General features: G+C 38.9%; 1 protein-coding gene across 1 annotated transcript; it reads left to right on the forward strand.

Annotated features, from left to right (window-relative positions):
- The first annotated feature begins 399 nt into the window (after positions 1–399).
- IL33 (interleukin 33) lies at positions 400–11,065 on the forward strand. Its single transcript, XM_012554725.2, has 7 exons — positions 400–490; positions 4,635–4,760; positions 5,478–5,618; positions 6,955–7,080; positions 7,645–7,695; positions 8,929–9,035; positions 10,865–11,065. The coding sequence occupies exons 1-7, from the start codon at positions 427–429 to the stop codon at positions 11,063–11,065; spliced, it is 816 nt and encodes a 271-aa protein (XP_012410179.1). The 5' UTR covers positions 400–426.
- The last annotated feature ends 1,499 nt before the right edge of the window (positions 11,066–12,564 follow it).

The following is a 12,564-nucleotide window of genomic DNA, read 5'->3' on the forward strand; positions in this document are numbered from 1 at the left end:
ATGTGTCTATTTCCATAAAGATCACAGCCTTGAATACCCTATAGGGCAGGTCTACTCTGTTCTAAAGGGTCACTGTGAATTAGAAGCCACTCAACAGAAATTTTTTTTTTAATAACAAAACAGTGTCAAAGTTACAATACCAACAATATCACCACCAATAAACCCACCAAGTGAGGTTTAACATTTCTTTCCAGTTCTTTCTGTCTTCTGACTACATTCCAATATGGATATATATTCAGAATACCATGTTCAAATTTTACTGAAATCATTATTTTCTCTATGTAGTTATGTTATCCATATTATGTTGAGTTAGCTACAATTGTTTCTGTTTGTTTCCAAGTTAAGACAATTAATCTACTAACATTGTCTTTAAATCCAACAGAAGCCTCAACGATAAAGCCAAAAACAAAGTATTCAACCACCAAAATGTCCCCAGCCAAGAAGAACGGCTCAGCAGGCAAAACCACAGCAAAACATCGCAAGCTGAGAAGTAAGGAATTAATCACTCTTGACTGATGAACACACTATTTGTTATCTGTTATCAAATCTTCATTATTCCTATGTTCACACATGCTACCTTATCAAAAGCTACAGGAACTGAAATTGAAAAGGATGGCTCGTAAGTGTGTAATACAGCAGCCTGTATATATCCTGTAATATAGCCAACATTTGCTTATTTGATTCATCACAGGTCAGAGATGGCTCAGATCATTTAAACCTGCTAATAGTGATAAACTTATTTATAGCCTTTCATATCAACTTCATAAAATGTCCCATATCTCTCTCCTCACACCTCCTGCCACCAAATCCCAAAAATCTTTCCCGAATTAACTAGCAAAATTATAAAATGACCCACTTTCATTCAACAAACAGCTTATTAAGGCCTTTGGCATATCAAGCATATAGTCCTTACTTACCACTTCTGATAAAGTGAAGATATCTGAATAATCCAGGCCCCAAATAAAGAAGAATTGACTGAATGATGCTCAAGTCTATCCAACTGCAGACTCCAAGAGTTTGGAATAAGTTGCAGGGTAAACAAAGTCAGGAGACAGCCATAGCTTGGAGATGAAAGGGTTATACACTTCTTTGATCCTTAAAATTACCTACCCTAGGAAATAATCATGCAAATGTATACTCATGTTTTTCACATGGGAGCAGTAACACAAAAGAAAGTTAACCGAGTCTTGGTAGACTGGAGAGAAAATAGAGGATAAGGAGTGGCAGTGGGGACTGGCACACCCTTGTCCTTTATGCTCCTCTTCATTTCCCTGAACATCTGTAAGAAAGCCGTGCTAAAGAACGTCATTTGGGCCCCCTTCTGTCCTCCCTGAACCTCTGGCCCACCCATGCTGTTCTTTGGTAACCAGGGAAAAGACTAAGTTTAACTGTGGTTTCTGAATGACCAGGAAACCACCGTTAAATTAGTCCTTTTACTACAAGTAGCTGCCAGTGGCATCACTAGTGGGTGTGTGGGTGTGGTGACACTGTCAGAGGGGTGACACCAAAATGACTGTCTATAAAAAAATGTTTACACTGTTTCAGCAGAAATTTATTATTTTTTATAAAAATATCCCTGTAACAGTGTTGACATTTAGTGGGGTTGTTAACCATTGTCATAGGGGAACATGTGTACTGTTTAATGAGAAACTATTTTGTTCTGTAAACCTTCATCTAAAGTGAGAATAGCAGCACAACTGGAAGAATGTAATCGATGTCACTGAACTGTGCATGTAGAAATTTTTGAAATGGTGTATCTTTGGCTATGAATATTTTCACCAAAAAGAAAAGGTCGAGAAGGGAGAGGGTTGACATGTCATGGGGTTGTTGACCAATGTCACGGAACATTGTGTGTACTGACTGTTTGATGAGAAACTATTTGTTCCGTAAACCTTCACCTAAAGTACAAAAAAAAAAATTAAGAAAAAAAAAAATCCCTGTAGTTAGTTATAACAGCAACAAAAAATTTTTGGAAGCCCAGCTTACATGTATCAATATACTTACAAGGCTAAAACTCTACGCTAATTTACTTTTTGAACCTTCTAATGCGCTCCAGTCAGAGCTGTCATTATTACCCAACTACAATGATGCTTCCAATCACGTGGTTTTGTCAGCACACGCTACAAACATGCGCTGTTGTTCTCATTGCTGCCGGTGTTTTTATAGTCGCCGATTTTGTCGAATGTTCTGGTGTTTTAGCTACAATATTGTGGTAATTAGCATGGAGGGGTGACACCATGAGTTACTGCACTAGGTGACACCACTGGTAGCTGAGTCAAAATGTCCTGTGCAGAAACTCAGGAAAGTGACTCCACATTCCACAACTCCCTCCAAATAAAAGGTGCATTTTCTTTGTATCTCAGGAGATGTGGGCTTTATAATACTGGAATAAGAGAATGAGCCGGAGTTTAGCCTATAGCTGGCACTGATGCAAATGCTAAAATGTGACCCTTCCTTTAAGGGTGCGGTGGCCCTAACTGCTTATCTACACCATTTAGGGGAACAGTGATAAAGATAATCCAAACTCATCTTTATGTGGTTTTGGGATGTATCACACAATTTTTATTATCCCCTAGCGAATCTTCCTTTACAATAATACTGGCTCATTTTAATACTAAAATAGTAATTTATTGAACACTCCTGACCAAAAATTCAATGGATACCTCGGAGGTGTGGATAGGTATGACCCGCTTCTTAAAACTCAAGTGCCAGAAACGTCAAATCTTTATTTTTCTAAATACATTTCTGCTCTGGTCCCCAAGCAACAAGGCAAGAGAGCTCATTTAATTCTTACTCCCTTGGGCTACCAGGATCTGGCACAATCCACAGCTCACAAAGCCACAAAATTCAGTCCCCAACAAGTATCCATACAGCCACGCACCCTATGAATTCTGGTGGCCACCTCCATGGCATTTCCGTGTTAACAGAGGGCCGGACTTCATGACCTAGAAGAAACCCCCTCTCCTTAACCCATCCCTTTCTCAGATACCAGGAAGCCACTCCCCAAGGTCAGGCCATTCTCCTCTCCTACTTCCTCTCGCCCACACCATCCACCCTTTGCCCTCCCTGACAAGTCAGCACCCTCCATTCATGCGTGCAGCCAGAGGTCACAGTACGGGGGTGTTAGGGCAGATTTATCCACCAGAAGTATTTTATTTGGCCTGGATAGTGTGATTGATGTTATTGTTCTTAAGTGAGCTAACATCTTCAAATTAGAAAATTTTGCAGAAAAATCTGAATGTATAGTTTCTCTTGAAAAATCCAGTCTAGCAACACTGCACCCATATCCCTGCACAGCAATAGTTGGCTGGAACTGAGTAGAGGCCACGCCCTTTCCTTTAGGTCTGTCCAGGGAATACCTCTGGTCGAGTGAAGGGGCTTGGACTTTATCCTCTGCTCGACAGGAAGCCCTTGAAGATGTTTAACTGAAGAATGATATTTTATATAATAACTTTATTTCATATAATAATATAATAATTGCATTTTTATAATCATATTTATAATAATAAGTATTATTTTACAGAATAATTGAAATTTGCCTATACTGTATATACTGCTTGATGGTTCATTTACTATAATGTTGAAAACTGAATGACTCACTTGAATGACTCAAGTGTTATAATGTTTTATTTGACTCTGAAAGGCTTTTTATGATTTTAAGAAGCAAATTTAATTTTCTATTTGAGATTTTAGTTTTTCTTTGACTAATCAAAATAAGAATTACTCAGGAACTATCTTCTTCAACTTCAACTCATTTATTTGAATTTGCAGTTTGATAGTCCTGCAAATGTAGCATTTTCTTAGATGGAAGTGGAAAAGAGTGGCTTTGATATTAGGCCCACCTGAATCACATCTTCTTACTAGCCCTGTGACCTTGGGCAAGTGGCATGACTCCAAAGCGTCGTGATGCCAAAGACCCTCAGTTCATCATCTGTAAAATGAGGATAATAATCTCTACCTGACAAGATCATTGTGAGGTTTAAATGAAATCCTATGTAAAATTATTTGCACCACCTAGACCCTTAGTAAATGGCAGCTGTTTTTAATACCAATAACCTTTATAGACCACAGCTATTTCTCCAAAATTATTAAAAGTGTATTCTAGATGAGTAATAAATTGCAGACTTCATATGACTTTAAGAGTCCCCCCTCAGTTAAGAAAAGACTGGTATATGTTGAATGTAGCTCCACAATTCATTACATACAATTATGAAACCCAGAATCTTCTCTAAAGTCCTAAATTTTCATAGTTTATTTGAAAATTATACCCTAGAAATAACCAGCAAATTATAACCTGAATTCAGGTGACAGTTAAATCCTGGCCTGAACTAATATGTGGTTTTTCTTTCACTGTGTGTGAATTTTCCTATGTTTTAGTATTTAACACTATTAATTTTTTATTATGGAGTGCTGTTGTTTCTGTCCTTGCTGGGGGTGCTACATATATGTAGTATGTGCTCCTCATTAGAATTCTAGAATCCAAAAAACTCTGAATTTTGAAACACAACTGGCCCCAGGGGTTTCTGATAAGAGACTATGGACCTGGCCCTGCTTTCTTGGTCTGCAACACTCAGGATTTTTAAAAGGTAAGAGTGGATGGAATGAAACAGGATCACAATTTTTCAATTGTTTAGAATCCCAACAGAAGGCTGGAGAAGAAGTGCACCAGGTGTACTTTATGAAGCTCCGCTCCGGTCTTACCATAAAAAATGCCTGTTACTTTAGGAAAGAAACCACCAAAAGGATGTCACCAAAAACTGGTAAGGGGAATTGTACACTTTCCGTAATTCTTTTATTTTTTTAATATACACAGCAGAACATTCACCAATTCAACAATTTATACCTGTCCAACTCAGTGACATTGATCACATTCTTCAAGTTGTGCAACCACTCTCACCCTCCTCTTCCGAAGTCTTCCTCCCCCATTAAGATAAACTCACTGCCTGGCAATTCTTAACTATAGTGATGGGCATCTATTTGCCTTTGCTTATCACAAATAGAGATGTAATTTTTCCTCACCCAAATTTTCCTGCTGAAAAAGAGTAAGGATGATGGACTGCTTTTTAGCCATTTAAAAGTGTCATATAAAGAGTTTTTAATAGAATGGGAGAAATTGTTTTTATGTTAAGTGAAAACAGAGCATGCAAAATTATATATACTATATATATTTGCAACTATATATTTTTAAAGTGATTTGTTTTTTAACAGAAAAGAAGTACACTGAAAAGTTCATAGTGGTTGACTTTTGAGTGTTAAGACCATGGGTGACTAGTTTTCTTCCCCCTGGTCTCCAATGGGTGTGCCCTACTGGGTTGTAAGTGTGCCAGGAGGTATTGATCCCTTCAGATCTTGGGGTGGCCATAGACCTGGGGTCAGTCACCCCTGACAGCAAGCAGCTTCAACTGGGGATCCTCAGAAGGTGGTCTATGCAGTATAGGGACTGACAGTCCACCTGCACTCTCTCCCCTGTCCTGCAGGTGACAAGAGCAAAAAACAACATCTGGTATTCTCTGCCTGTCCACAACTGCCTGTGAAGCAAAATCAAATCTTTCCACGGTCTTCTGGGGTGACCAGATTTGCCACCGAGCAGAAAAGTCGAAGTATCCAAAGTATGGCTGGTCACAGGCTTCGGGTGTCAGTGGGCAGGGTGGTAAGACACAAGACCCTGGCAAGTGCCACTCCAGGTAGCAGCCCCAAGTCTGTGTCTTGCATGTCATCAGAACCAGCCGTCCGTTGGTAGCTGGCATGCCGGTTAGTGATATATCCAAACTAGCCGTGGGGGTAGCTGCTCTCGCAATGCATGGGCATTCTACAGTTTAGCACTGCAGCTTTATTTTGAAATGCTGGCTATGGATTCAAACTCCATAGATATTCTTCTTGGGGGAAAACATATTATCCCATGGGAGAAAGCACAATATCCCAAGAAATTTCAACATCTTCTCAATGAAAGAAAAGCAAGAGCTGTTATATTTTTAAAATATAATTTCAACTCTTACATGTTTTAACTAGTTGTGAAAGTGGTTTTAGATTTTATCACCTACTTATGCCAAAGGAGTTCCAAGCTGATGATCTGAGTAACTGTCAAGAATTGAAGATATCATCATTAAGAAAACTTGACCAGGAATTGCATGTTGCCATTTCAAGCATAATTCCTAATGTGAATAACCTAAGATCCCAGAAACATACTGAAGTTTCCCACTAAACATTTTTAAATCATTTAAATTTAGAAGTTCATTAAAAAATTCAAAATTTAACATTCTCCTTAATATTTTGTATTATTTTTCTTAGCATAATTCTGTAATGTAAAGAAAATTAATGTTTTTTTTTTTTCCTTCAGGCCCCATATAGGTAGCCCTTAAATCTGCTCTAGTTTATTTCAACATGCTATAAAAATATTATCATTTTCTATATGTGACGTGACATTTAAAAAAAAAAAAAGTTAGGGGCATTGCTTTACGGTGTCCTGGTATTTTGCAAGAGGATAGAAAGGACTCACACTCCCATTCTCTCACTGTCAGAAGACACTGAGTGACTCTACACCTTATAGATAGAATTCATTTATCCATGTCCATTAAAATACAGTCTCGTCTTGTCCACAGTCCCCTAGACCATGGGAAGCCAGAACACGGAGGTTTCCGCAGGCCATGTCTGTCACTTCTCCAGCTTCGTTAACCCCACCTGCCCCTCCCTCATGCACACGAACTGGACCCCCCCATGGCCTTCATGCGGGGGCGGGGGCTGGCACCTTTAGTCGCATTCAACTTCTACAACCTTTGAGCTACATAAAGCTTGTGGCAAAGGTTTCATCTGCCTCCTAAAAGAGCAAGACACCAATACTGACAAAGTGCTGCTCAAATTGCAAAATAAAAAGGATCCTTTGAGGAGGGGTTTTAAAAAAAGAGTTTGCTCAAAGAATTATTCATGGAAACATGTTTTTTAAATTCTTAATGGCAGAAAGTTCACCTATGTTCGAATATTACGCTTCTCTGAGCACATTCAACGATCAGTTCATCACTTTTGCTTTTGAGGACGGAGCTTATGCCATCTATGTTGAAGATTTGGGAAAAGACCAAGAGAAAGGTAGAACATTTCTTTTTGTCTGTAATGATGTGATGATTATTGGTAAAGTGAAAAACAAATCTACTAAACCATAAACAATGGATTAACTCAGACATTACAGAGTGATTTCATGCGGTATGCAAACTCCAATCCACTAGCAGAAGATGCCTGAACATCACTGTGTAGAGATGGATTCTGAAGCTTAACCAGGGTTCATCAGGGAACAATGCTGATACTGAAAAGTGGTATCTGTTGTGAAAGACAGAGGAACCGCATGTATTTGCTATTTCTAAATTATCCACTAGATTTTTCCAGCCTTAACAATATCACCAAAGTACAACCTCTAGTAAAAGATTGTACCAATGCTAACAGCAATATTTTAAGTATTTTAATAACAACTGTATTCGGAATATTAGCAGAGTATATTCGTACACTTTTGAGACCTTTCTCAAAACCACAAAAGTTTTGCCTTTGTTGGTATATAGAAAGAGAGGAGGATATTTTCTGATGTTGTGTATATGTTGAAACTGAAACCTTTTGATAATACTGTATCTCACCAAAGGGATTTTATGCATTCTCTTTCAGACAAGGTGTTTCTCCGTTACTATGGTTCTCAAACACCCGCAGGTGAATCAGGTAATTTGGAGGGTTGGGTAGCTATAGTGCTTGAATTCTTAAGTCTGGGGTAAAGACAAATCCAAAAATGCTCCACAGGGAAGGTAGACATGAACTAACATCTCGGAAGGTCTTCTCTAACCCAAACTCATGAGAAAACCTTCTCAGAGGATTTACTCCATCTCATCCATTTGCAGTTTAATAGTTATGATAAAGCTTTGGCTACATGTACGAGATCCAAAATAACAGTTGGAGAAGAATATTGAATATACCATGCATTGCCAAAAGAATAAACAAATCTGTCTTGGAAGAAGTACAGCCAGAATGCTCCTTAGGGAAAAAAAGGGATGATGAGACTTCGTCTCACATACTTTGGGCATGTTATCAGGAGAGACCAGTCCTTGGAGAAGGACATCATGCTTGGTAAAGTAGAGGGTCAGTGAAAAAGAGGAAGACCCTCAAAGAAATGGATTGACACCATGGCTGCAACAATGGGCTCAAGCATAGCAACAATCGTGAGGTTGGCACAGTATTTCGTTCTGTTGTACATAGCATTGCTATGAACCAGAACCAACTTGACGGCACCTAACAACAACGACACAAGCTAGATAAAACTTATTTCCGTCTTAGCCAGGGCTGGAATGGCAGTTCTGCTGAACAGGCTGTCCAGCGACCCAACTTGTTCTATCTTGTGACTCTGCCAACACCTCCATGGTTCAAGATAACTCGCCCCTGTGCCTATGTTCCAAGTGGCAGGACACGGGAAGATGGGCATATGCATTTCCTTTAAGGGCACAACCTGGAAGCTCCACCCAACATTTCCACTCACCTCACACTGGTCAGAACTTAGTCACAAAGCTACACTTAGCTGCAAGACGACAGACTGGGGAATGTTTCATTATTACACAAGAGGAGAAGTTGGATATTGGGAGAAAACTATTAGTGGCTTTCATATGAACACAGGAAAGCTGATGGCCAGGGAGGTACCCTTTAGAGTCACAATTCTTCAATTAGAAAGCATAAAAGAAAACTCACCTCTCGTCTTCAAGGGGTTTTGAAGCACCCTCTAGTTATTCAACGACTCTTTAATTTCATTTGGGTGCAAAGATTTCTAAGAGTCGTGCTGGCTAATTAAGTAGTTATTTTAAATAACATCTTAGACTCCTTTCCAGGGTGTTAAATTTGTTTAAATTAAAATGAGTTACAATTTTTAACTTTGTAACTTACAATTTTTTTTTTTTTTTTAATTGTCAGGTGATGAGGTTGATAGTAAGAAGCTTATGGTAAAACTGAGTCCTAAAAAAGAAGAAAACTTCTGCCTGCATGCCAACAACAAGAACCTCTCTCTGGAGATTCGAGAAGTATGTACTTAATTAACTCTCACGATCAGCTCTACCCATCTGTGTAGATTTGGATGGTTGGAGTATTTTGCAGGAGGGGTTTTATTTGTATTATTATACATAAAACACAATCAGTTACTACAAGTAACTTGTTTGGGGGCTGAGAAAAGTGGGGAAGTGGTCTGTAGAACCTTACTACTGGAAGTCTGGTCTCCAGCCCTTCAACATCACCTAGGAGCTTGTTAGAAACGCAGAATTTCAGACTCCCTGCAACTGAATCAGAATTAGCATTTTATCAAATCTCCAGGTGGTTCATGTGCTCATTAAAGTCCGAGAAGCATTGCCAAATAGAATGATCTCAAACCCTTTCTATCTGGCTTTCGGAACTACAGTGTTCTTCCAGGAACTTTTTCTTCTTTTTCTTCATAAAATATGGTTTTCCTAGGCAAATGCAAAAGTAACTTTACCCTCCAAGCCTGCTAAAAAGAGGGTCGTAAACATTGCCATATGCCAAGATTTTTGGATAACATAACAACAATCTATATTCTGATCACAGGATTCACTGCTGTTGCTTCTTCAGTTGGTAAATGGCAATATCATATTGATCATGATGGAGAGTTATAAGCCTCCTGAGAAACAAACAAGCCAAAGGTGGAGGCAAGGAAGAAAACAAGGGCGTACAATATAGAATATAAATTACATAAACACATGGAGTTATAAAGATAACTAAGACTGCTGTGTAAGGCATTATTAATGAAAACTTACTGGATGGTAACAAGCAGCTTTTTTTTTCTCCCTTAACAAAACATTCCTAAACGTATCTAACATATTGGTTTGGCATGTATAACTACTCAATAATAAGAGCTGACCTATACTGAGCTCTTATTATATACCAAGCACTGTGCTAATGTTTTACAAGCACTGTCTCATTTAATCCTCACATTAACTCTATGATGGAGTTATTGTATTAGTCAGCTATTGCTGTGTAATAAACCATCGCCAAAACTCAGTGGCTTAAAGTAATATTCATTTATTATCACTCACATATCTGTGGATAAGTTGGAGGTTGACTGATGAGGAAAGTGGACAGACTAGAAAATTGAGGCTTGAGAAGTAAAGCAATATGTCCAAGGCCTCAGAGCTAGTACATGCCAAAACCAAACACCAAACCAAGCCCACTGCCGTTGATTCCAACTCATTAAAAAAAAAAGACAAAAAAAAAACCTGTTGCTGTGGAGTGGACTTGAACTCATAGAGACCCTATAGGACATGGTAGAACTGCCCTATAGGGTTTCCAAGTAGCGGCTAGTGGATTCCAACTGCTGGCCTTTTGGTTAGCAGCCGAACTCTTAAGCACTGTACCACCAAGGCTTCAAAAAAAAAATCTTTTTTTTTTTTTTCCTGACTCATAGCGACCCAGAGTAGAACTGCCCCATAAGGTTTTTAAGGCTGTAAATCTTTATAGAAGCAGACTGCCACATCTCTCTCCCATGGAGCAGATGGTGGGTTCAAACCGCCAACCTTTTGGTTAGCAGCTGAGCACTTTAACCACTGCACCACCAGGGCTCCTGTACATGGCAAAAGCAGGGTACAAACCAGAAGTGCTGCAGCTAGATCCAGTATTCTAAGCCATACTGCTGCTCAAAATATATTGCTATCAGTAAATCAAATTCCCCTTTCTTTGGTCTTCCACTTCCTTCTTCCTCCCTCTCCTCCCCTACTCAGTAAGCGGTCTTGCTAGAAACATCAAATCATACGTGAATATCCCCCCTTTAGTTCCTAACACAGGGAGATGATGTTGACTCTGGATTTCCCATTCACAAATTGGTTACTTTCTCTCGTTTCCTCAGTGGTCAGAAGACGAAAAGCCATTGCCAGACCAGGCCTTCTTTCTCTTTCATCAGCTGTCCACTGATTGTGTTTCATTTGAATGCATGAGCAATCCTGGAACATTTATCGGAGTCTGCGATAATCACCTTAAGCTAATTCCAGTGGACCATCCTAAGGAAAAACATTCAAGCAAGATCATGTTTAAGCTCTGTAAAATTTGAATGTATTGGAAAGCTGTGGATCCTGAGTTGAGTGGCCCAAATAGCCACCACTGGGGAAGAGCTGAGATAAGGAAAAAGACAAGCAACATCTAAGGGACATGGAAAGCTCTCAGCATGTTGTGGAACATTTTCCTTGCTACACGTCAAAATTTTTTCCTAATCTTTCAGTTCTGTTTTTTATATCCCTCTGCATCACTGCACATTCAATACAAGTATCAGTATACTAAATAGGGTATTAGTAATGAAACTTGCAGACATTCTTAAAAAGATACAGCCTGATCTTTACTTTTATACAGTTTCAGTCCAGAAAGAGCTTCACATTTAGAGTCAAGGCTTCTGGAGGGGAGCAAAGGCTAAAGCCCAAGACTCTCTTTGGACAGGGATGCATTTTAAAGAGCTACACAGGGACATAATTTTCCCTGGTTCCAAACACTAAATGCGAACCCTAGAGCTGCTAAGAAAAAGACCAGCTGCTACACAGATGACTGGAATAAAACACCACATTCATCTTTAGATGCCCTAGGTGGCACTCGGATCAGGTCTTTCAAACTGTTACGGGTTGTGGGACTTCAAATATTACATGGCTAGGCAGGTAACAAATGTATGAAAAGGCAACAATAAGCAAAACATTGAGAAATCCAGTGACTGAAAAGTGAATAATTTCTATTCCATTTTTTTAATTCTGATTTTTATATACTGAGTTTACTTTAAGCAAGTCATTCTTAAATTAAAAAAACAAAAAAACCAGCTGGTTGCCATTGAGTCGATTCCAACTCATAGTGATCCTATAAGAAGTGAAATTAATTGTAATTCAGTTATATAATTGAAATCATTGTGAGTGTATAACAAACCATTTTTTTAAAAAAAGCAGGGAACCACAACATAGGCTAGGGCAGTGATTCCAACCTGAGACCTAAGTACCACATTGGGCCAGAAGTCCTCAACCTACCAGAGCTTCAATGAGACACAGAATCGACATTCCAATTTCCCTAACTGGCTGGTTGTCATGTCTGTGACACACCATGTCTTCTGACCCTGGCTCCCAGGGATCTATGACTTTTGATGTACTCACTGTTACCTGGGACAAAATTTTTTCTAATCCTTGCTTCCTATGTGCACAAGTCTTTTTGTTGTGCAGCTTCTGATGACCCTGCATGCTGTGGTGTATCCATACGGCTTCTGTCCCTTCTCCATTTCTTCTGGCCAGCTGTGTCCTTGACGTATCTTTTGCACCCCTTGAGCTTCATTTCCATATCACCTGACCTCTAGATGCCAGCAAATTTATTCTGCTTTATCCACCTGATGTTATAGAATTTTACATAAGCCTATTGATAAAGATATTTTTATTGAACATTTTTGTGTTTTACAGTTACAGTTTACAGTTAAAATGCATACTCAGCTATATAACAACAATGTCCAACTAATAAAGGCATCATTTTTGCTTGTTTTAAAGTCATAGCAATTTCTACTACAATTTTTCACAGGTTTAACACAATAAA

The sequence above is a fragment of the Trichechus manatus genome, unplaced genomic scaffold (genome assembly GCF_000243295.1).
Source record: "Trichechus manatus latirostris isolate Lorelei unplaced genomic scaffold, TriManLat1.0 scaffold00025, whole genome shotgun sequence".
NCBI lineage: Eukaryota > Metazoa > Chordata > Mammalia > Sirenia > Trichechidae > Trichechus > Trichechus manatus.